This window comes from Megalops cyprinoides, chromosome 4, assembly GCF_013368585.1.
Source record: "Megalops cyprinoides isolate fMegCyp1 chromosome 4, fMegCyp1.pri, whole genome shotgun sequence".
NCBI classification, from domain to species: domain Eukaryota; kingdom Metazoa; phylum Chordata; class Actinopteri; order Elopiformes; family Megalopidae; genus Megalops; species Megalops cyprinoides.
The window spans coordinates 46278999-46302677 of record NC_050586.1 but is presented as its reverse complement, the minus strand read 5'-3'; the positions used below and the strand labels follow the sequence as shown (position 1 = coordinate 46302677).

The 23679-nt window shown below is 41.4% G+C and overlaps 2 protein-coding genes across 6 annotated transcripts; one reads left to right on the top strand and one right to left on the bottom strand.

Moving 5' to 3' along the window:
- agpat9l (1-acylglycerol-3-phosphate O-acyltransferase 9, like) lies at positions 1–14955 on the top strand. Of its 3 annotated transcripts, XM_036527205.1 has the most exons (13): positions 5–365; positions 1184–1360; positions 1941–2007; positions 4558–4852; positions 5236–5310; positions 6608–6697; positions 7262–7355; positions 7573–7688; positions 8273–8328; positions 8444–8529; positions 8856–8984; positions 11064–11143; positions 14049–14955. In XM_036527205.1, the coding sequence occupies exons 2-13, from the start codon at positions 1217–1219 to the stop codon at positions 14146–14148; spliced, it is 1332 nt and encodes a 443-aa protein (XP_036383098.1). In that variant the 5' UTR covers positions 5–365; positions 1184–1216; the 3' UTR covers positions 14149–14955. The 3 variants fall into 3 exon arrangements, with proteins under 3 accessions (XP_036383100.1, XP_036383098.1, XP_036383099.1); XM_036527207.1 differs by lacking the exon at positions 14049–14955 and having other exon boundaries at positions 1–365; positions 11064–11147; XM_036527206.1 differs by lacking the exon at positions 5–365 and having other exon boundaries at positions 702–1360.
- A 2331-nt stretch (positions 14956–17286) lies between these two features.
- On the bottom strand, positions 17287–23035 carry LOC118776339 (60S ribosomal protein L17-like). 3 transcript variants are annotated; one of them, XM_036526617.1, is made up of 7 exons: positions 22997–23035; positions 22093–22140; positions 21700–21740; positions 21074–21208; positions 20547–20645; positions 18850–19041; positions 17288–17868 (listed from the first exon to the last, which is right to left on the bottom strand). In XM_036526617.1, exons 2-7 carry the CDS (start codon positions 22130–22132, stop codon positions 17821–17823), a joined length of 555 nt encoding a protein of 184 aa, XP_036382510.1. In that variant the 5' UTR covers positions 22133–22140; positions 22997–23035; the 3' UTR covers positions 17288–17820. The 3 variants fall into 3 exon arrangements, with proteins under 3 accessions (XP_036382512.1, XP_036382510.1, XP_036382511.1); XM_036526618.1 differs by lacking the exon at positions 22997–23035 and adding an exon at positions 22272–22505; XM_036526619.1 differs by lacking the exons at positions 22093–22140; positions 22997–23035 and having other exon boundaries at positions 17287–17868; positions 21677–21740.
- Positions 23036–23679: the final 644 nt, after the last annotated feature.

Here is a 23679-nt window from a genome sequence, read left to right as displayed (position 1 = left end):
CGAAGACTGGTATATCTATAATGCCCAATCTGAGCAGTCTACAGACCTGCTGCTTCTGGTTCTTGGTTGGGTTTATTGGCGGATTGTCAGTACATTTAAGAGGCACCAATCGCCACCCCGAAGTTCAAAACAGAAGGAGAGTCAGCGATTTCCAACTAACTCACCACAAGGCGACGCTGTTTGCAATGACAACGGTTTTTGTCTTTTGTGTGAACTTTGGTCCATTATTCTCGGGTTGACAGTGGAGAAGAGATTGCATAATTATTTTAGTTCCTGAAGTGTATAGTGATTGAACACAGTTCGAACTATAGACGAACATTTTGGAGTCGGACAATGAGGAACATTTTTTGAGAAACAGTTTTCAGGTTTGTACTTAGGTTATTATGTTTCAATGAAGAGCTAGCTAGCAAGAAAGGGTAAGTTAGCACTGTATAGTTTACAACCAGACCGATAAATGCCATCGATCTGAATGTTCATATGATGGGGTGTCTTCGAAAGAGCTGCTGGAGCGAGCAGGGAAACCTTTAAATATTTGATTTCTAGCTGCGTTGTAGAGTATATAAGTAGAGTGCATAACCGTACATTTTTCTTGTTGTTTAGGCTTAAAGTCCACAGAACTCAGCTTGTTTGGTGGCATGATGATCGCATCGTAACATGACGGTCGCTGTAAATGCTGTATCAGCAGTAGACCTGTCATTTGCCTGGGGTTGTGCTGTGTAGCTAGCCTGCTAGATGTTTACTTCAGGTTCTGTTCCAGCAAGTTAGCTACCACGCTGATGAGTTAGGCATGCGCATAGGGCTTTAAAGTTCTTTGCTTGTTTGTTATGATCTCACATGTTAGATGTTTTCGCTGATTCAGATAGGGACGTGACTAAGAAATAAGAAGTTGCGTCAAGCTGTTTTAACCCCCAGATGAAAATTGTTCAGGCGATGGTCTGGATGAAATGGTAGATGACATAAAGCATGTTGCAACATAACTTGTAAGTTTCTTAGGAAACCTTTTCGGAGGGAGGAAGTGCCGATGTCATAGTTGTGTTACAGTGAAACGCTGGACTCTCTCGATGTTTTGCAGAACGTAAAATCCCCAAATAATCGTGACCAGGGTTCAACAATATAGTAGGAAGCAAACGAGGCAGAGTTTAGTCCTCTGAGTGATAGGTTTTCCTACCGATGCACTCTCTAGCTTGCTGAGCAAGATTCGCAGTGGGACGGAGCAATGGAGGATTCCTGGGATGTAGCTTTCACCTTTCTCAAGCTGTGGTTCTCTGCAGTCGTGGGACTGATAATGTTGCCAGCCATGTTTGGGGTCTCCCTGGGAATTACGGAGGTCTACATGAAGATTCTGGTCAAGATTCTGGAGGTAAAGCCATCATTTAAGAGCTCTGCCTTTCCATTGTAACATATATGGTAAAATGCAAAGAGTTAGAATGTCTGGGACACACTTTTTAGACCCAAAGACAGTACTGATGGAATAACATCAGAACACCTCAAGCGCCTCCTCTGGCCACCAGCATTTACAACTTGTTGCTAACCTAAACCCACCTTCAGTTTGAGATTCTGTCCTCAACTTTGACGTCCAGTAATACTCCATACGAAGAGTCCGTCTTCCTCCAGTGCATTTTAGGCCAAGTAGAAAGATTCAAGGGTAAATGGTGAATAATTTCATTAGGTGATTTATGAGCAGGGCAGGTGTGCAGGTGCTATTCATGCGCTTCATGCTTATCTGTTCGTGAGGCATTTGCAGACATTATTTAGGTGAGACAGATCCGTTTGTTACCCCTGACAGCTGGCTGTACCTCCTGTCGCATCCCTCTTTCAGTGTTTAGTTGGAAGGACAGTCCGTGCGCCGCGTACGATACTGCCAGACATTGGGAGGGCGCGTCTGGTGGTTTGCGTGGAAGTTCACCCGAAATGACCTCTCTCCTCTTCCCCTTCTGCAGTGGGCCACCCTGCGGATTCAGAGAGGGAAGAGCCAGCAGCAGCAGCTCAAGGCCTCCTTGTCCAACGGTGAGTGCAACTTTCGCACTGAGCAAGAGCACCACTCGCTTCAGCCATGGAGGGGTAGACACGGTGCCTGCTTTTTACAGGCCGTCTCCAAAAGCACTGTGTTGAAATATGGAAGTTTGTGTAACAAATGTGAACGAGGTTGGTACCTCTGCGGGTGAGATATGAACACTCTGTCAACAACGTTGCTAGCTAACCAAGCCTCAGGGAGTAATGTTACCGCTGAAACCACTCTGCTACCTGCTACCCTGCTGGCTTAACACAGGACTCACACAAGCTACTAATGTCAGCTCTGCTATATCCGTACTAGTGGTGTCTCGCTTTACACCAAAACCCTCAGCTGTCTGGTGATGGGAACCAGAGCACCACCCACCGCAGGCCTGGGGCTCTGTGCAGGTTCAAGCTCAATTCTGGCTTGGGTCCTGGAGGTTAAAAACGCATAAGACATAAGAACATTTCTGTAGGTATACAGTATACAACACAGGTCAAGAGGATACAGTTTTCTCTTGGAATCAGACACCCATATATCACTTTTCCATGATTATGGAACAGCACTGTTGTGCATATGCTCAGGAAATATTGCTGCCAGTCAACTGTTGTTTCTTGTATCTGTGAATTTGCTGAAATCATCACCATGCCTTGGTGCTCAACCCGTGGCTTTTGTAATGGGGCAGCTGATGTGGCCAGTGGGCACCCAGCCTATCTGTCCTCTGACGGAATTGTGTGTTTCACAACCGCGGCCAGAGAATCTCCTTTTGCACTCCCTCTCTGGACTTTGCCCCGTGCTCTGCCAGAAACGCCCACCATGGGCCGGTCCGAGCATCCACTCCTTTAAACCAACCAACTGGCCTCATGATATGGGCAGGGAAATGCTGTCTCTTTTATCTGCATGCCTCTGGCTAAGCCAGTATCAGGGACCGTTTCGCCCCAGATTATGAAATGCCAAGTGGTGCTGGCAGATTGAAAAGGGTCAAGGTCAAACTGTGGTAATGCAAACAGCTGTGGGATTGTCTTTGTGTCTCACTTTGTGGGGTTACTCTGGTTCATCCTCAGAGTACAGAAAGCTACACAAAATAGCTTAAAAGATGCCTTGTGGAAAGTGGAAAAATGGTTGATTGTAAAAGGAAAAATGTTCTAAATAAGCTTTGTAAGGCTAACCTACCATGTGTTTGATAAGTACAACCAACACTTTTTGTGAGTTTTATTTTAAAATACTTCATGCCTTCAAGTTGTTACTATGCTTACGTCAGAGTCAAATAAAGACGATTCCTCAGATACCAGCCATAGGTGCCCTTTAATGCTTTCCTGTCTGGGCTTTGATGTGAGATTACATCATGTTACAATTGCTTAGCAGATGCTCTTGTCCAGAGTTGCATGCATAGTTCGGCTACATGCATATCATTCTTTTGTACCTTGGGTACAACAGTTTTTGAAGATTAAGGACGCACATGGTGCAATGACAGTCAAAGAGTCTCAGTCAAGGCCTGGTTCTCCCACAGCATTGGAGACAGCCAACATGAGGCAACCTGTCAGATCATTCTCCTCGGTACCAAGGTGTTGCAACACCCTTGGTGTTTCGCAATCTCCCTTCCACAGCTGTGTCCTAGTCACATTTCAGGAGATTGTAGTAATTTCTCTTGTCTCAGAGCAACACTGAATTGCAACACTGTAGGTTGGCAACACAGGTTTGCTTAAGCACTGTACTGAGTTGAACCTTTAGTATACGCATCTGCCACAGCTCAGTTCCAGTTTAGGTTTGAAGACACTAATGGAAACAGTGAGAATAATACCGATGCAATGTCATTTATCACGCAAAGAGCACCACCCTTCAAACTCTCCATAAATATATTTTATGCTGAATTCCTTTGGTTACAAAATTTCATCAGGCAGCAAAAAAAATAAATATATAAATGAAGAAAAATGCCAGACTGGTATCACTTTCCTTTATCAGTGACAGAACATTGTCTGATGTTATCAGATAAACCCCTTATGGAGTCATAACCAGTCGGCACCGATTGGGTGATAAAGATGATTGTCCTGTACTGGGTGCTGTAACTACTCTCAGACATGGCTGATTACTCATCCAGGTACTTGCACTTGCCATTTTATAGGGCAAAGGGTTAGCTCAAAGTCCTTCTGCCAAACTGGATCTTTATTTCACATTTGCTTAAAATAATTCAGACTTGTGACCACTGCAGTCATTCATTCAGGATGTTATTTCTGTATTAAGTGTAGTACCAGGTATCCTGGAACATTGTTAAGCATCTGAAAATAGGTGTACAATGATAAATAGACCTTAAGAAAAAAAATATGTAAACGGATAACAGATGCATTACACCGATAATGTAGTTGGTGTCATACGACAAATACATTTATAATACAGTTTAACTAAAACACGCCTAATGCCAGTAAAATGAAAGGAGTAGTCTGAATTTCTATCAAATCTAAGCATTTTTCATTCACTTTATTCACGATGGAATGGTTTGTTTCACTTTGAATTTTCCCTGACTCCAAATGTGCCTGATTCCAAATTCCGCCGCTACCCTTTTGTAGGGATCATCCAGAGGGACGATGGGTCCATGGAGCAGGAGATCGGAGAGCTCCGGCGGAGCCGGCCCAAGCCCCAGGTGGGCGGGGACTTCACCTTGAGCGACGTCTTCTACTTCAACCGGAAGGGCATTGAGAGCATTGTGGAGGATGAGGTGACCCAGCGCTTCACATCCGAGGAGCTGGCCTCATGGAACCTGCTGACACGCACCAATAACAACTTCCACTACATCAGCCTGCGTCTCACCATCCTGTGGGGGCTGGGAGTAGTCATTCGCTATTGCGTCCTAGCACCCCTCAGGTGAGCCCAGCCCCGCCCCCAGCTGTTGGTCAGTCACCCATCTGTCCCCCCCCACCCCCCACCCCTGTCTCCGCTCCTCCGTCTGCCCCTCTGTCATTCATCTTGTCCGGTTTCCTTGTTCTTTTCCTTGTTCTCCTGATTATCCCTATGTATCTCTGCATCTCTCCTCTTGCCTGGAGGTGGTGTAGCCATTAACTTCTTCTGCCTATGTATGTGTAGGATTGTGTTCTCTCTAGTGGGTTGAGTTAACCAAGAATTACCCTCAGTAAATATCCAGTTGTGTAAATGGGTAACATGTAAAGTTGTAACCTGTGTAAGTCTTTCTCAATAAGAGTGTCTGCTAAATGACAATAATGTAATGTAATGTATTCTCCTTGCTCCAGAATCATTCTCGCAGCTATCGGGTTGAGCTGGCTGGTGATTGGAACGTCAGCAGTCGGGCTGCTTCCCAGTAGCAAGTGAGTATGAGGGCCCTCCTTGTGCGTCATCTGCAAGTCAGCTGACTGCTGTCAGTGCATAAAGACTGCAAGCAATCCGCTGCACATTTTCCATTATCTCTCTTTGATCAGAAGTCTAGTCATACCCACATCCATATGTTCTCAGGTTCGAAGCGAATGCAACTTGATTAAGAATGCATTATGCCAGCATACTGTCTTTGCAGTAGCTCAGCTAAATATTGTTTTGTAATTAGTAGAAGCATGACTTCAACCACTGCATGGTCTTCATTTAGTCACTGGGAGTCAGGAGGCCATAAGTACACATAATCAATAGGAAATCATTGAGTGTGCAGTGAACAGTGAAATAGAAGTCTTCACTTTTCTCAGGACATTTGTAGTTGTAAAGAGAAAGGAGGAAGTGTTGACTGTTACACACGTACATCATGTAATGCATTAAAAGTATAGTGCAGGTTATACTCATCCCCACATTGGTACATTTTAAAAAGATACAATTAATGGCACACATGGGTATATAATAAAGGGAGGAAAGGCTACAAGTAAATCTCAAGTGTATGTAATACACATATAGGGTCTTAAAACCTATTTTCCATTAGCATTTGAGACAATTCAAAATGTTCCATTTAGCAAACTTTGTATTCCTCTCCACCATAGCCTACCACATGAGTCATAAGATCACACAGCTTTGTAAATTGTCATTCTCAAAGCGATGGAGTGTGACGGCGTTGTGGGTGAGAAATTACGTCTACCATGGAGACAGAATTCATGTGCTTTATGCCAATAAAGTGATTACATTTGTTTCAGTATCACTATCTTTCAGCATCACTATCTTAACTAAGATCTGACAGGATGTACTGTACTGAGTACTGTACTGAGTGTTAGACAGGGGGGATTGTAAACACAGTCAGAATTCAGCTGGTGATGATGTACTGTGTTGATTCAACATGGTGATGCTAGTCATTTAAAATCGCAGTGGAGCTAACTGAAAAGATGATATCTGAGGAAATGGTATGACTGCATTTGTTTTCGAGTCTGACTTTATCAACTTCCTGTGGATGGCAGATGGACACATAGTCTAAGAGAATTCAGTTCAGAAAAATGGATGACCCTTGTCATTGGTCACTGGCCAGATTTGGATCTGGTTATTTCTGCACAGACATCTCCAGCCTTCACATCAGTTAAAGTATAAACTCTTAAAATCTTTACAATAAGATTTACAGAGTGATGTGAGCGAGGCGTTGTGTGGACTTTCCCCGCTGGGAGGTAGCACTGTCCTCACTGTATGTGTTCTCCCTCCCAGGGTGAAGAACTGGCTCAGTGAGCTAGTCCATCTCATGTGCTACAGGATCTGCGCTAGAGGCCTCTCTGCCACCATCCACTACCACAATAAGTGAGTGCTCTCTCTCTCTCTCTCTCTCTCTCTCTCTGTCTCTCTCTCAACTTCGAAGCAGGTTGCCAGGGCCCCGCGCTCCCCTGATTATCATCACCATGTGCCATGCACATCATGGACAGGAGATTTGTGTTTATTGTGTATGATAGACTACAACCAGTGGATAATTTATTTCCAAGTGTACGTTACATATTTTACTGCAAATTGAATAGTGTATAGATTAGGGTCAGTTGCTTTTCAATCAAGTCAGTTTAGGGAATGAATTAATGAATTGAACATCAGTCATCTTTTTTATGAGGATTGATTTATTAATGAATTGAATTTCAGTTTATTTCCTAAACTGAAATAGAATGACCTTCACTTTGATAATTATCACTCCTGTCTACACTAAAAAAGCACAGATGTTTATGCATTTTGCATTAAATAAATGAAATGACAAAACCAGATTATCAGGTCTAATTTACTGATGGAAATGTGCGCAGTTCATCAAGAGCAGTGAATGTAAAGATATCATTTGTTGCATTGTTTCTAACTGTGTGTGTTTTTTGTTGCCGTGATTTGCAGAGAAAACAGACCTAAAAAAGGAGGAATATGTGTAGCCAATCACACATCACCAATTGACGTTGTCATTCTGGCCAATGATGGATGCTATGCCATGGTTGGTGAAATCATATAGTGAACTACATACCATGGTATTGTAAAGTTCTTTATGATGCTGCAAAGATCCGATATTTTAAATCAGTTTATAAAGATCTGAATGAAACAGCCTTAAAATATGTACAATTGTATCATGAGTGATGGCTGCTTTTGAGCTGTTGATGTTTTTTAGTGTATTGCACCCTAAATGCTTGAACTACATTTCCCATATTTCATAGGTGGGTCAGGTCCATGGAGGCCTGATGGGAGTCATCCAGAGGTCGATGGTGAGATCTTGCCCTCATGTCTGGTTTGAGAGATCTGAGATGAAAGATCGCCACCTTGTGACCCAGAGGTGAGACGGTAAATGAGAGCCTCCTGTTGTGGCACATTCAACCTACTTTTTTGTGTATTTAATGTTCTAATTTTTCACAGACAGCAGTGCTGCTATTTCAGAAATAGCTTTCACAACACAGCTAACCCTACAGTCTGAAAATGAGACATTCAGACTAAGTAATATAATTGTACAAAGTTACAGAAGCATTTGATTATTTTGTTGATATTATTATTATGGCACCTGTAGTCTGATACACAGTACAGCACCCCCCTCCAGTAAGTACCTTTTCCAAGCACGCTGTGTCCTGCCTGTCTGGCAGACTGTTGCATCGGCCAGGCAGATTCTTGGCATTAGCAGTTCTCCAGAAATAATCTGGAATTTTTATAACAAAGCCCACAGTTCACAAAGGCAGCCGCGGTTGCACAATGAACAAGGTGAGGGCCGTGGTGGTGGAAAATCACAGCCTGCAGACAGAGCATGAAGTTGTCACAGATGGTTTATACTGTTAGCATGTGTGCTCATGTAGTTGTATTTGTTAACCTGATGCCCAGCAATCCCTTCATTCCAGTGCCCTAACACTGCTCACACTTTGTTGTGTATAGGTTAAGGGATCATGTAGCAGATAAGACCAAGCTCCCCATATTAATATTCCCTGAGGGTAAGAACCGCAGTCTGTTGGTCAGCCATTTCTTCCATACATGTTTGAAGGATGTGGATGTGGTTGTGGTCAATGTCATGGCTTGTCATGTGACATGTCTCTCTGGCTGTCCCAGGAACCTGCATCAATAACACGTCAGTCATGATGTTTAAGAAGGGCAGCTTTGAAATCGGAGGTACAATATACCCTGTGGCCATCAAGGTATCATCATTTCACTGTTAATGTCTGGGTGGCTCTGTCTATCCTCTATTCAACAGTATGGCCTTGACAATGTTAACTCCTGGACATGGACACCACTTGCCATTACCCTGCCAGTACACATGCCATCTGTTTCTCTCTCTCTCTCGCTCTCTCTCTCTCTGTTTTTCTTTTTCTCTCTCTCTCTCTCTCTCTCTCTCTCTCTCTCTCTCTCTCTCTCTGTAATAGGATGTGAATATATTGCCATTTATGACACGTTTAAATTAGTTTCATCTGCTTTGGGAATTTTTGTAATGTGCGTATTAAAACTGTGTATCTCCTCCCCACAGTATGACCCTCAGTTTGGGGACGCCTTCTGGAACAGTGCCAAGTACAACATGGTGAGCTACCTGCTGAGAATGATGACCAGCTGGGCCATCGTTTGCAACGTGTGGTACCTCCCGCCCATGACGCAAGAGGTAGGGCCTGTCACGCTGTCACCACACACCTCTCCTTCAGTTTGTCTTTAAATCGTGCTACCTATTGTGACCGTACATCAGGCCCGATTCTACAGGGGGGCCTTGGGTAGGCTGGGCCCACAACAGTTTTCCTCTGGCCTCACCAAACATGTCCGTGCACAGTTTCTGAATGTCATTGTCAGTGCACCGTAACGGTTTCTGATTGATGACGTCAGTGCACGGTAACGGTTTCTGATTGATGATGTCAGGGCACGGTAACAGTTTCTGACTGATGATGTTAGTGCACGGTAATGGTTTCTGACTGATGTCAGTTTGGTCCTCTTTTTATGCCAAATGCATGGGGTTGGAGTTGGACTTGTCACCCTGAGCAGTGCACTCATTCTCACAGCACAAGCCATAAGGACGGTTTTATCAGGCATTGCCATGGACTGAGCTACAAACAGAATGAATTTTGGATGGGCTCCCATGTAGCTCAGAGGTGAAGGCTAAGCTCTACAGCCTGGGTTGATTCCCGGACATGTCATCAGCCAAAGATGACCTATAGCCCACAATGGCCAAATGACCTGGCTTTCTTCTGGCTGGGATAGGGGTGGGTAGGTCAGCCAGGGTTTGTCTTGTCAAATCACCAGCGACCGCACAAACTTGGTATGGGGACTGCATTGTGAAAACAGGCGGCACTTGATCACGTTTCAGAGAAAAGCAGGTGTTTGTCTGTCCTCCCCTGGATTGGTAATGGAGACTGTAATGGTGAGCAGCATATCTATGATACAAATGGGCATTCTGAAATTGGGAGAAGAAGGGGGAAAACAGCATTCTAAATTTATTTTGAATGTATGAACAGGGCTCCAGACTGCGACCATTTAGTCGCATTTTGTAACCATTTTTGGAGACAGTGCAACTAAATTTTATAACTAGGCGCACCAGTGCAACTTGCAAATATGCCCCCCATTTTTTTTTTTTAAATCATCATCGTATACAGGGCTCCAGTCTGTGACCAAAATGGTTGCATATGCGACCATTTTTTGAGAGTGTGCGAGTTAAAATTTCATGTGGTTGCGTTCATGCGAGTGCATGATGATCATTAGGCTGGTTTGGTGCCCCTCCGGCACAGGTACTGCATTAGCCATTGTGGTTGAAAGTAGTACATTTTCTTCTTCACTGGCTCAGTCAGTCTCTCCCTACCTCACTATCCCTGCCTGCTGATGATGAAATGTGCGAAACAATCCATTTAGCTGTTACTGTGTTCCAAAGATGAAGCAGTCTATAGCTGATTATTTTAACCCTTTCGCACGTAACTTATTTTATGCTATGTAGCGCGCGTTACGTTACATAGTTCGTTATCTGTAGTGTAACATTATTGTGATCTTGCAAATCTTTGTGCAAAGCATTATTAAACATAATTTTCACCACCGCATTTGCTGCATTTGCTGAATTTTTTCGTGTTCTAATCGCACCAGTTGTAGCATACGTGCTAAATGGCTAATCACACCGGTGTGACTGTACGCACGAAAGGGTTAAAAAACAAAATGAGAAGAGAGAGGAGGAGGCTGGTGGAGAGGGAGAACCAACGAGAGGTCCCGACTCAGACACAACTGATGATGAGAGTGCAGGTGCAGGCAGGGAGAGACCGACTGCGCCAGTGGAGAAGAAAAAGTAGCAAATGTCAAGTCTAGAGTCACTGTCAATCTTTACATCAATGCAAAACTAGGGTATGAATGAATGTAAGTATATATATACTTAGCAAACTTACATTCATATATATATATATATATATATATATATATATATATATATATATATATGAATGTAAGTTTTGCTGTTTCACAGTCTGAATTTGGTGAATGACTTACTGTACTGCACTGTACTGAATGTACAAGTAGTTATGCATAAATAATACATTGAAGATCAGGCAATGAAATGAAGTCACTGCCAATTTCATCACTAAATGCTTGTGGATATAAAATTGCATGCAGTGCACAACTCCTTAGGCATTGTATGGTTTTATGGAGTGTTACACACTCCATTGATGTTTAAATAATCTGCATCTCAGTGCCTCACTGTGATTTCCTGTCTCGACAGGAAGGGGAAGATGCTGTGCAGTTTGCCAACAGGGTGAAATCTGCCATTGCCCACCAGGGAGGGCTGGTTGACTTGTCCTGGTAAGGCTCCTTTCTTTATTCTCTGTGTCAACCTATCTCTATATGTCTTTCTAATATATATATATACACTTGCGTATATCTACCTATGAAATAAAACCATTGAATATAATATTATAGCCAGTGAAAAGTATGAGAAATAGGCTATTTTCAAAAAATTATTAAATGAGGAAGGAGTAATGTAACATCTTTAAATTTTTTATATATCTGCAATGAATATTAACAATTTCCCATAAAAAGGTTTCAAGGAAATTAAAATAATCCTTCCTGGGAAAATACCCAGTCAAAATAACTTAAAAAGTGGGGTTTCAGCTCTGAAGCTATATTTAGCAAGATCTGTGGCACTGTGGTTTTTTATGCAGGACCAAATAACTTCTAGATGTGATAGAACTATACTAATACTACACAGAATCAAAATATGGTTGCAAGAAAGTGAAAACTAGTGGAGATATTAATTTTTGAAAATTGAAGATTCTTCATTCGGGTAAAAAATTATTTATTTTTATTAATGTGATTACTGTAAAACATTCAGCACAACTATTTACATCAATACATTGCAGATTATCCTTAGGGTTTCATGGATGTCAGTACAAATTTCAACCCAATCCAGTGAATAATAAGCAATTGGTGAGGCTTATAATGCAAATACAAAGAATCGCAAAAATGATGAAATTTAACTCCAAGGGCCAAACTCCAAAAATTCATGACTAAAAAAATATTTGGAGTAGAGCTATAGGATTTTGCAAGGTCCCATGAATTTAATAGAAGTTTTTACATGAATTTTCGAGAAAATCCATGACATGAACTGGGAGGTCCTAGGTGAGTTGGCATGGAATAACCCCTATGTCTAGTAAGCCTTTCCTTACACATGCAGCTTTTACATTGTATGCAGATGGATAAAGTTAAACGGCAAATTAACTTTGGACTATGCCTAAATATTTGAGAATGGATGATTATTAGACAGAAAAACACAAAATCTGAGTTTTACAATGGTTTGTCCTTTAGCCCTAGTTAGTTCCTAATGAATCAGCAGTCTCAAACAATCAATATATTTTGCACATTTTGTTTGTGTTACAAGTGCTATTGACTACCTCAACTACCTTGCTACCTCAACACTTAGGGTTTAGCAGGTTCACTTGTAATCAGCAAATTATTGCTCACTTTTCCTTTCAATGCATTTGAAGCTGTAGCAGTTATCTGTGCCAGTTATCTGCGCAAGGTATATGGTGATATTTTCTGTGGCTTGTATCCAAGTTAAGTAATTCTGACTTGCAGTGCCCAAACAGTAGCTCTTGTCTGTAGTATCTGGACACTGATCCCCACATGATCATAAGAAAACCATACAAACCCCATCCAAACAAAAAATGAAGGATGAAAAGACCACCTGAGATGTCTGACTGAAAAGGAGGGCAGTACTCTCCTAGAAAAGATGTTACCTGAGGCTTGAATAACACAGTAGGACATTTGGTAGTTTGCTGCTTTTTATCCAGTTTTTTGGATAACACAATAGATGCTACACCAAACAGCTGTGCTGAGGGATCTCCAAAGCTTACGTAAATGCATAATAACCTCACAATGTCAATTTCCTTTGGTTGCAACCCATGGAAAATGATGGGTGAACCTGACTGTGGTGTGTAGGGCATAAAGTGAGAATCATAAGGCCTACAGTACACCTGTGGAATAAATGAATCTTTACTGATAACTGCTATGACAGTTTCACAACACAGGCATCATCAGTTAGGTTAAAAGCACAATTCGGAAACTGATAAACGTATTATTAACACATAGTTATGAATACTGCAGATTAAAATCAACAGTTTGACCATATGACCATACCTGTTAATTTGATGTGCAGGAGCGGGCAATTACCAGTGTTTTAATGGCTAATTGAAATGATTCAACATCCACAATCAATAGATGATTAATGATTTCTGAATAGGTGGCTTCTTCTTGCTGCTGTACGACTGAATGGTTAGTGAATAGTCAACAGTGAGTGAATAGCACCTTCCTGACTGTGCACCCTGTGTCAGCTGTACTGTACTTTGCAGTTATTCTGTTCATCTGTTATGTCTGATCCATACTATTCTTTTCTCGAATCATGTTTAAACTGTTCAAAGTGTCATGATTCACAAATAATTTTGATTGTCCTATTGAGACAAATGCAACTTAATCAAGTAAAGAAATTTTCCTCTATGTAAGGTTTTACCTTTCTCTTTACCTCCGTATTTATGTAGCCTCTGTGGAACTCTCTGAATGGAACTTTAGTTCTGCTGTCTTGTCAGATGTCTCCCAGATTGATCTTTGGAAGAATCTCTTTCTTCATTGTTCCAGAAATGTGAATATCCACCACTAACCAGCTTGAACCTAACAAAATACCTTTAAAGGTGTACCATTTTGTCATACAAGATAAATAACTAAAATAATAACGCATGTCTACTGGCTATGAAAAGGAAAACATACTTTTAAGTACAGTGTCCTAAAAATCACTGCAATAAATCAGATTATGAATTGTCCTGTCTCAATAGTAAATTAGTCTGTTCCTGAGTTCACTTCTGTTAGGGCAATTTCATGTAAGCAGCTTTATAAAAAATAATTGGAAAGTTCTCTAAGTTCCACAATTAATCACACAGTACAAAATGCAGTTTCACTGCAGAATTTCACAGAGCTGATTAAAACAAGAGTCCAGTCTGGGCTCTAGGGGTGTCTGAAGTCTTCAGTCTGTGTTTCTGAAATCGTTGCTGTGGGCAGTGATGTTCCTCACAGCCCTATGCTTCAGAAATTGATATTGAGGATGGCAAGACGTCCTCATTGTCAGTTCAGTGCCTCTCAGTTTGTGGGCAAGGTCCGTTTGTAAGCCGCGGATGACCGTGTGAGTTGACTGGTGATGTGCAAGTCTCTGGCTTTGCAGGGATGGGGGCTTGAAGAGGGCGAAGGTGAAGGAGACCTACAAAGAGCTACAGCAGAAGAAGTACAGCAGCATGGTGGTGGGCGAGGACAGCAGTGACTGACCCAGGAGCACAGCCGCAAAACTGACCGCAAAAGCACAAAGAGCGTGCGTGGGCACAGGAGGCCAGGCACGTGCCCAAATGAGCCCCTCTTCTCAAACGCAAAGAGGCCTCTAGAGATGAACTGTGCTTCCACAGCCTGGACGCCTCAATCATCAGCCATATTTTATTCATTTCGATTGTTCATTTGTTTTGTGTAGGAACTAAGCAACAAATTCAGTTGTCTCACTCTGTGAATTTTAGTTATTGGCCAACATGTTTAGGCAAGTCTTATAAACACATAGGTTGACGGGTCGCAAAAAAAATTAGAATGTAAATGAGAAATGCTCCCTTATTAGCTAGTGGTTAGGGATATCTCATACCCGTGCTTACATTGTGTAACTAGAAAAGTTGTAACAGGAAAATGTTTCCTTGTTTTTCATATGTATTCATTGGGTTGTTCTCATAAAGTTGAGTGTTCTTGATTGTTGAATTATTTCACAGATGTTTGGAAATAAATCAGCATAAAGCAACAGGTGAGTCTGCTTTATGTCTGAACCTGGTTTATTTGGCTTTGGTTGCTTGCCATTCATGAAGGTGTCTGTTTATGTTACAACCTGATTAATATCCCCAATCATATCTTTGAACAAGTGGCGCAGATGTTAATATGGTATGTAATGACCAATATGTTTTGTTTTGTAGCATATTTGTGTGGCACATATGGAAAAAGTCCCCACAGAGCACCATAGGCTATGAAACCTGAACATCCCAGCATATCTTGTGCATTAATGGGAAATTTCTCATGGCATACAGTTGATCTTACCTCCTAAAAGGCAGCAGAAACCAAAATAGTAGACTACCAGTTTGGTTTGAATTTCCTACAAATAGAATATAACGTTACAGTGTGAAAACAAAAATAACTTGCATTGTATCTGAACATCTATTTTGTGATGGGCTGACTATACATTGTTTAATGTAATTCATGCAAAAATATCTGATGATACAAAAAGATTGTGCATACTGTGGTCATCTATGGCATCTCTATTGAAGACAGCTATGCAGACCTTTGAAACAACCTGTCATCATCAATCTGAGAACAGCTGGTAGTCCCATTAAAAAAGCAGGGCACTGCAAGGCTGGAGACTGAATTTCAGCTACAAATAAAAACATCGAGCACATTGATCAGCCTGAACAGACTTAGTCTCAAGCTAAAGCAACATACAGCCCAATGTGGAGCTGTCTTTCATATACATGATAAATATACACTATATGGACAAAAGTATTTGGCCACACCTGTTAATTTTTGAATTCAGGTTTCAATCTGACCCGTTGCCACAGGTGTATAAAATCAAGCACCTAGCCATGTAGTCTTCATTTGCAAACATTTGTGATACAAAATGGGTCGTTCTGAAGAGCTCAGTGACTTCAAGCGTGGTACTGTGATAGGATGCCACCTTTGCAATAAGACGGTTCGTGAAATTTCATCCCTGCTGGATATTCCACAGTCAACTGTATTATCTTTATTAGAAAGTGGAAGCATTTAGGAACAACAACAACTCACCCACGAAGCAGAAGACCATGTAAAATCACGGAGCGGGGTCAACGACTGCTAAGGCGCATGGTGTGTAAAAGTCGCCAATGCTCTGCTGATTCCATAGCTGAAGAGTTCCGAACTTCCACTGGCATTAATGTAAGCACAAAAACTGTGCGGCGGGAGCTTCATGGAATGGGTTTCCATGGCCGAGCAGCTGCATGCAAGCCTCACATCACCAAGTCCAATGCCAAGCGTTGGATGCAAAGCAAAGCACCACTCCATCCAACGCTCTGGACTGTGGAGCAGTGGAAATGTGTTCTGTGGAGTGACGAATCACGCTTCTCTGTTTGGCAGTCAGATGGGCGAGTCTGGGTTTGGCGGATGCCGGGAGAACGTTACATGCCTGACTGCATTGTGCCAACTGTGAAGTTTGGTGGAGGAGGGATAATGGTATGGGGCTGTTTTTCAGGGTTTGGGCTAGGCCCCTTCTCCGGGGCAACAGTGGCTCAGGAGGTAGAGCAGTCGACTGGGGATTGGAAGGTCCCTGGTTCGAATCTGGCTCATCCTGGCAGAGTGTCGAAGTGTCCTTGAGCAAGACACTGAACCCCCAACAGCTCCCAGTGGCCAGTTGGTAAGCCTGTATAGCAGCCTCTGCCACTGGTAGGTAGATGTGAGGCATATAACTGTAAAGTGCTTTGAGTACTCAAATGAGTAGAAAAGCGCTATATAAATGCAGTCCATTTACCATTTATCTCCAGTGAAGGGCAATCTTAATGCTTCAGCATACCAATACATTTTGGACAATGCTATGCTTCCAACTTTGTGGCAACAGTGTGGGGAAGGTCCTTTTCTATTCCAAGATGACTGTGTCCCAGTGCACAAAGCAAGGACTATAAAGACATGGTTTGACGAGTTCGGTGTGGAAGAACTTGACTGGCCCACACAGAGCCCTGACCTCAACCCCATCGAGCACCTTTGGGATGAACTGGAACGGAGATTGTGAGCCAGGCCTTCTCGTCCAACATCAGTGCCTGACCTCATAAATGCTCTACAGAATGAAATGGCACAAATTCCCACAGAAACACTCCAAAATCTTGTGGAAAGCCTTCCAAGAAGAGTGGAAGCTGTTATAGCTGCAAAAGAGGGACCAACTCCATATTAAAGTTATATGTATTTCAATACAATGTCATTACAGTCCCTGTTGGTGTAATGGTCAGGCGTCCGAATACTTTTGTCCATATAGTGTATACAGAATGACAATGTCAAATCATCTTTTTCTTCTTGGTACAAACCATGAATTAAATTTGATGGCTTATGCACACAAAGTCCCTTTTGACATTTTTCTCATCGAATTCTGGCTTTATCTGAACATTGGGTAATATCCAAAATCCATATTATAAAATTCCTGCCAGACTTGCGTGTTGATGTTTGTGTGCTGTTTCCACGTAGAGTAGTCTACACACTTATGCTGATAAGATGTGTAAACCCATTCCCCTGATTATGTGGAATTTACCCAAATTAAATCTAACATTCACTTAATGCACCCACAGCAAAAACTACCATACATTAGAGAAGCTTTTAATTTAAACTTACAAAAAAATTGTAAACAATGCAATGTTCCGAGCATTTTACTTTTTGCAGTGCTTTTCTTTGTTTAGGATTTAGGATACATGAGAACACACTGACAAAACAAAAATGTATTCACAAAAATGTAACCCAACGATAAATAGATAAGATTTTGAGTGCTGAATCCCATATGGAACACAATTGTGTCTACTCTGTCAGACTTTGTAAAAATAGTAAATCTTGATACCCTAACAAGCGAGATGATTATTGTAGCAAATTTAGTGTTACTGATTGGTGTTTATCATGTAGATGACCCTGAGGGAATTCCAACTGCACAATTAGGTAGTTTTTTGTATTAATATATGCATACATTATGTTGCTACTATATACATGGACAGTTTGAACCCAAAAACTTTTGGAGAAACACTGAAATTAGAGAGGGTTGTGGGTGACTGGAAATGGTTAAAGAACCCTGCTGAATCCACTGCCACAAACACTTATAGCCGCCCTGATGCCCAGCCAGTTTCACTATGTCTTAAAATAATGGAGCTGAGCCTTTAATATCACATTCTGAAATTGTTTATTTTCATATGCATCTACTCCCGAGCCATGAGTTTCTGCTTCTTGAGCTTCTTCTGGGAAACCTGTGGAGAGAAAAGGCAGTGAATATCTAGTGAATATGTCACAGCGGTTGCATCTTGCTCTTCAGTACAATAGTGGTGTACCAAAAACAATTTCAAGCCATGACCTTCTGATCACTATTCTACCACTAATGGTACTCCCACACACCTTCATACACACCATATTCAATTAAGTTATATTAGGAGGCCTCTGGATGACACTTATCCTTAGCAGAGGCAGCTGTATGAACACACTGGCGTAAGTATCAAGGAGAGCTTGACACTTTGATTCATTTTCATTTTCAAGGCTTATCGAAAGGTCTCCTAAGTCATCATCTTTGCAACCAATGGTTTTAAGCTTCCCTCAAGTACATTTACAGAAACACAGTCAATTTTCTTTAAGTCTTCAGATCCCATTTCTCAGAGAGGGCTACCCAATTTATTAACTCGCAACAATACGCCTTTTGGGACAGAAGCCATTTGTTATATCCATGAGATTAGAGGGTAAGGTTTTAACAAAATCTCACCAAAGCAATATTCAAACAGACCTACCCAAATGGGGTCTAAAATGCACTTTGATTCTAGAAGTCCTGAGTAAAAACCACAATCCGTCTTGAATGCTTTAAGCCATGAGTGTGAATATAGGCATGCACCTTTAGTGTCAACTCAACTATTTAATCACAACTAATGATACACCGCTGCAGATGGATACACTGCAGTCTAAATTTTAATGAACTGAAATTAAATTGGGCCTCTTTTCAATACATTACATTACATTCACTTAGCTGATGCTCTTATCCAGAGTGACTTACATAGATTAGAATTTTAGTCCTGCTCCTGTGTCACACTGCTGCCTACGACAGTAAGCATAGTTTCAGCACCCAACAATCCTTTCTTATTCAACAATTTTGAGACCTCCACTGCGGCAGAACATCCTTGGGGGGAAAAACTGTACCAACAGAAAAGCTTAACCCTGCAGGAGGTGCTGTGCATGTCAGAGGATACCTTTTTCTTCTGTGCAACCTCTTCCTCTGGTTTGGGCACAATCTGCTCCTTCTCGGTGAGGATCATCTCGATGTGGCACGGGGAGCTCATGTAGGGGTTTATGCGGCCGTGGGCGCGGTAGGTCCGCCGGCGCATCTTGGGAGCCTTGTTCACCTGGACGTGCTCGATCACCAGGGAGTCGACATCCAGACCCTGCGGCCAGAGAGAAGTAAGGGGGTTAGGACTGCTTGTGCCATGGGTGCGAGCTATCGGATATATTGATTTGGACAGCAGACATATTTGAAGCCTAGGTATTCATCTGTCAGCAAGCTGTGACAGCCACACCCACTCGCTAAGGTTGCATTCATTTACTGGCTTAGTTTGTGTTTGGAACTCAACACCTTTTTCCACATTTTATTTAATTACATTCTGTTAGGCAGGTGAGCACTGCAAAATCTAACACCCTCTTGCGAGATGGTCTCTGCTGTTCAATTTTGTTTCCTTTCCACCATTACTTTTAGGATTGCCCGTTTGTACATTCCTAGTTATCTTGTCTCTCCAACAAGGACAAGATCTGAACTTACATTTGGCAGCAATAACGACTCCTCTGACTCATACTTGTATCCTCGAAAGTGCAGGTTCTATCAAACAAAATCTACAGCCTGATCAACAACCAAGCATGTTTTACCTTGTCCATCCTCCTTCTGTTAGAGCAGATAGCTGCCTTGGCTATGTGTTTCAGTCTGCTTGTAACACTCTTAAAGACATGGAGGTCTGATTTGAATTTTTCATATGTTGTTCCATTCAGCTCTGCCTGCCTTAATTTGTACTGACACCATTTCTTATAAACTTGCTGCCAACAATTATTACTACACTTATAACAACCCAATCAGCACCAACTCATTTCTTTCAGCATTCATTTCTGATCCTGTCGAGCCTGGAACTGGTTCCTCTAATTTGACAGAATCCATTCTCTTATCTGCAACAGATGCTCCACTCTGGCACCCCCTCTTTTCTCTGTCCTGATTCTTTTTTTGCTCTGTGCTGCTTTTGGTCTAGTGGAACACTCAATTCTTTCCACTCTCACTAATCTGCACTGCTGTTTGTATTTGGTCCTCTCTGCTGATGTACCCCAAAGCTCTGCTGTAATTCCATTTGTTTTTTACACTACACCTGCTCTCCTAGTCCACTATTACTTAGCTTTTTCTATTCCTTGCACACATCATCTGATTTCAGAGCATCTACTCAAAACCACCACCAAGATTCAATCCTAAAATACCAAATACCATGTTTCCAAACATTGTCTCATTTCCTCCAGGTCGCTCTCCATTTCAAACACACGTAACATGTTTTTGAAATATTCAAATGCAAATTGTAATCAAATATTTATTCTATATAATATTTTACTTTATAATGTTTAGTGTATGAATTTCGTACATTACAGATTATGGACACCCCTGGATAAAAGCATCTGCTAAATGACAAAAATAATTTAAAAAAAGAAAAGAAAAAAAAAATGTGTGAACAGTGCTTCTGACAGATCTGACTTAAGGTCTGTGCCCATCTGAGAGACTGAAAAGTATTAAATGAAACCAATATAGCACTAGTATAGAACTAAATTCAATGTCAAAAAAGCAGTGACATTGCATAACCTATTAGGGACTTGTAAATCTTCATACCAAACAAAGGACAGCACAGATAGAACAGCCTGTGTGTACCTTGAGCTCAGCGTTGCTCTCGGCATTCTTCAGCATGTGGAGGAGGAACTCTGCACTCTTCCTGGGCCAGCGCCCCTGTGTCCAGTCCCACTGCTTGGCCTGACTCATGAGGAGGAGCCATTATTCAACACCACTGCTCTGTGTTGAATAATGCATCAACTTATGCAGAGCTAAGAGAAGACATCCTTAATAATACACTTGATGTGGTTCATATGTTGACCTAAGTGACTGTGCGTTGTTACAACTTGCCTTTGCTGTGATATAAAACTATTAAGTGGCATAAGTAGTGCATAGCCACCTACTTTATACACGTCATTTTGTTTTATCGAAATTTACAACAGAAGTATATAGCCTACACCATTCTGTGAGTTGATATGTAGGTACAGTATATTTACATTTCATCTGCTATGTAATGGTGTCTGATCCCATGGTGCCCAGATATTTCACGGCCATACTGACCATTTAAAACTACTGCTGCATACGGTTTCAGGTGTACTTTCCAGTCAGGAAAGCACCGCAAATCTCACCTGAGCACACCTGCCGACACCACCATTGTAGCGACGGAATGGGACACACTGACACTTGACCACCACATCTTTCAGGTACTTGGAGGCCTTGCGGATGTGCATTCCTTTAATGGCCTGCGCAGTCTCACGGGTGTTCTGATGGAGAAAGTAGTTTCAAAAACAACAATAAAGACAACTTTCCAAGCTCTCTTGAAGACTATCAAGAGACTTCTTTGAACAACACTTCTGTTAGCTACAAGTTGGTTGTCATAATCATCTCCAGTGATCTCATACATTAGTCAGTTGTGTTTAATTACTCAGACTAGAAGTTTGCAGTCATACCAGTTTATAAAGACCTCACAGATTAGTCTGCATATTTTCTGTGCCAAGAGGGAATTCATGTTGTTATCTGTTCAAATTGATTTGACAAGCCACATCTTGCTACATAGCCAACTTCCTTCCTCTGAGTTAAGTTTCTCTTTAAAAGACCATCTGCTAGACTCCACTCAACCTTCAATGTGCAGTTGAGTCATACATGCCTGATTTTATTAGTTTAAAGGTTTTCATTTCAGACATAAAATGTGTTTTTGAAGTTTCATTAAAATACGCATTCAGTTAACAAACCTTTACATAAAAGCTGATGCTACCTTAAAGTGGACCCGAAGGTTGGAGCCTCTGGCTTTGCATGCTGCAAGGAGGGACAAAATGCCTCAAATCAACTGGGTAGGCAGCAACTCAAATGCATGCAACCATAATAGTTAGCCATAATCACATTACACTGCCCAGTGAATAGAGCTATGTGAAGTCTGTGGACCTGAGCTTACAACTGAAGAACGCAAAGTCCATTCTTCAGTGCAGCACTGCTGTTGTACCATTGCATCAATACATCCAACTGTATTAAACTGTAAAAATGGATATGTTACGTAGTAAAAATAAATAAAGAGGAAGCAATGATGAAAATAATCCAAGAGTCACACTGATAAGGATAAAAACCGCGCAAATGTACAGAAAAGGTTACTTAAAACAGAAATCATACTCACATTTAGTTGGATTCTCCGGGTCGAGCGAGTAGCGGACCATTTTGAAAACTAGGGAGAAAACAAGTGAATTTGTTTATTTCAAACGTCTCTGTAAAGCGGCTGGTAATTCAACAAGTTGACAAAAACCATTTAAGTATCATACTCAGTAAACAATCCAGGTACCACATGGACATAAATACCTGCTGTTTTCGGGTAGGATTTTTGGTGGGCTGATGCAAAACACTGGACTTCATGATTAATGACAGTCTGGTGTTTCAGAGTCGATATCTTAATGAGAGGTGGTCAGCAGTTAAGAAGACCTTCAGTTTAATCAATCCCGACTGCACACCGTGACTGCATTTTACCAAGAAGTGCCTTAGGGCTCGTTACAAATACAATCATAATCATTTAGACTTTATATAGACACATATACACAGAACACATAAAACATAAAATCACATAAAATACAGCTGCTGCACCACCGATTCGCTTTAGCACATTGTGTAGTCTCCTTGTGTAGCCAAATTTTCAGCCCGCAAAACGGCTTTATGGTCTATTAATGTTCTGGTGGCCGATATAGCCTATAATCCTATATTATTAAATTATTTGTTCTTCCACTGACAAACTACACGGAACAACTGGCTACTCATTACAGTGCAATGTTGCCCCCATTCGTCTCACGTTATGACAGTTCATTCATCCTGCGTTAATTTGCTTGTTAACTATTACCGAATGGTTGTTTTACTATTCATATGAGACAATATAATAAATGTTGACACATCACACCATAAACCAACGATAACATCCTACACACGTAACATATTCACAGTACTGGCAAATTATTAAATCCAAAGTATAGATGGGCATAATATTTAACAGATGTTAATTGTGCTTTTGTCAGCTCTAGATCGCTAGCATAGCTTACTTTCTCAGGCCACGAAGAATAAGAGGAAGTACATGGTACTCTGCGACCGGAAATGACGCTACTGTGCAGTCAGGTGACCTCTCGGCTTCATTACTCATTGTTTGTTCTGTTAAACTTGATAGCCAGCAGAGAGAGAAATTAATATATTAGTCAGCTGGCGCATGACACTACCCTGTTTTTAAAAGGTGTTTCTCAGATTCCGGTTGAGTGTTTTTCAAAGGTCTCTGGTCTATGCCTGAATATCTAGGAACAAACTGAATAAATGGTTGAAAAGAGATCTTTCTTTGAAGGGCAGAGTGTTACTTACTAAGGCAGAGGGCATCTCCAGACTCTTATGCAGCTTTATCTCTCCACGTTGACAATGGGATTAGTAAGGCTGTTGACCAGATGCTTTTTAACTTTAATTTTTTTAGACTTCTGCACTCTCAACTATACTTTTAAGATAAACTGGGTTTAACACTTTTTGAGAAACCCCACTTCAATTTGGAATTTTATTCCTCATTATATATTTTCTCGTGTTGGTGATGTTAAGTTTTTGTTACTATGTAACTACAATCCCAAAAATATTTCAGCAAAACTGTCTGCTTTTCATAAACAAATATTATTGGCTTGGTCATTGGTTTACAAACACAACTTCACCCCACACCAATATTTTATTTGGAACAACGAAGACATTCTTTATA

Coding starts and splice junctions, on each gene's coding strand:
- agpat9l (XM_036527205.1), top strand. CDS start 1,217: ATGGAGGATTCCTGGGATGTAGCTTTCACCTTTCTCAAGCTGTGGTTC. Junction 1,361..1,940: donor TTCTGGTCAAGATTCTGGAG/GTAAAGCCATCA, acceptor CCCCTTCTGCAG/TGGGCCACCCTGCGGATTCA. Junction 8,985..11,063: donor TCCCGCCCATGACGCAAGAG/GTAGGGCCTGTC, acceptor CTGTCTCGACAG/GAAGGGGAAGATGCTGTGCA.
- LOC118776339 (XM_036526617.1), bottom strand. CDS start 22,132: ATGGTCCGCTACTCGCTCGACCCGGAGAATCCAACTAAAT. Junction 21,741..22,092: donor CCCGGAGAATCCAACTAAAT/GTGAGTATGATT, acceptor CCCTCCTTGCAG/CATGCAAAGCCAGAGGCTCC. Junction 21,209..21,699: donor ACCTTCGGGTCCACTTTAAG/GTAGCATCAGCT, acceptor TTTCTCCATCAG/AACACCCGTGAGACTGCGCA.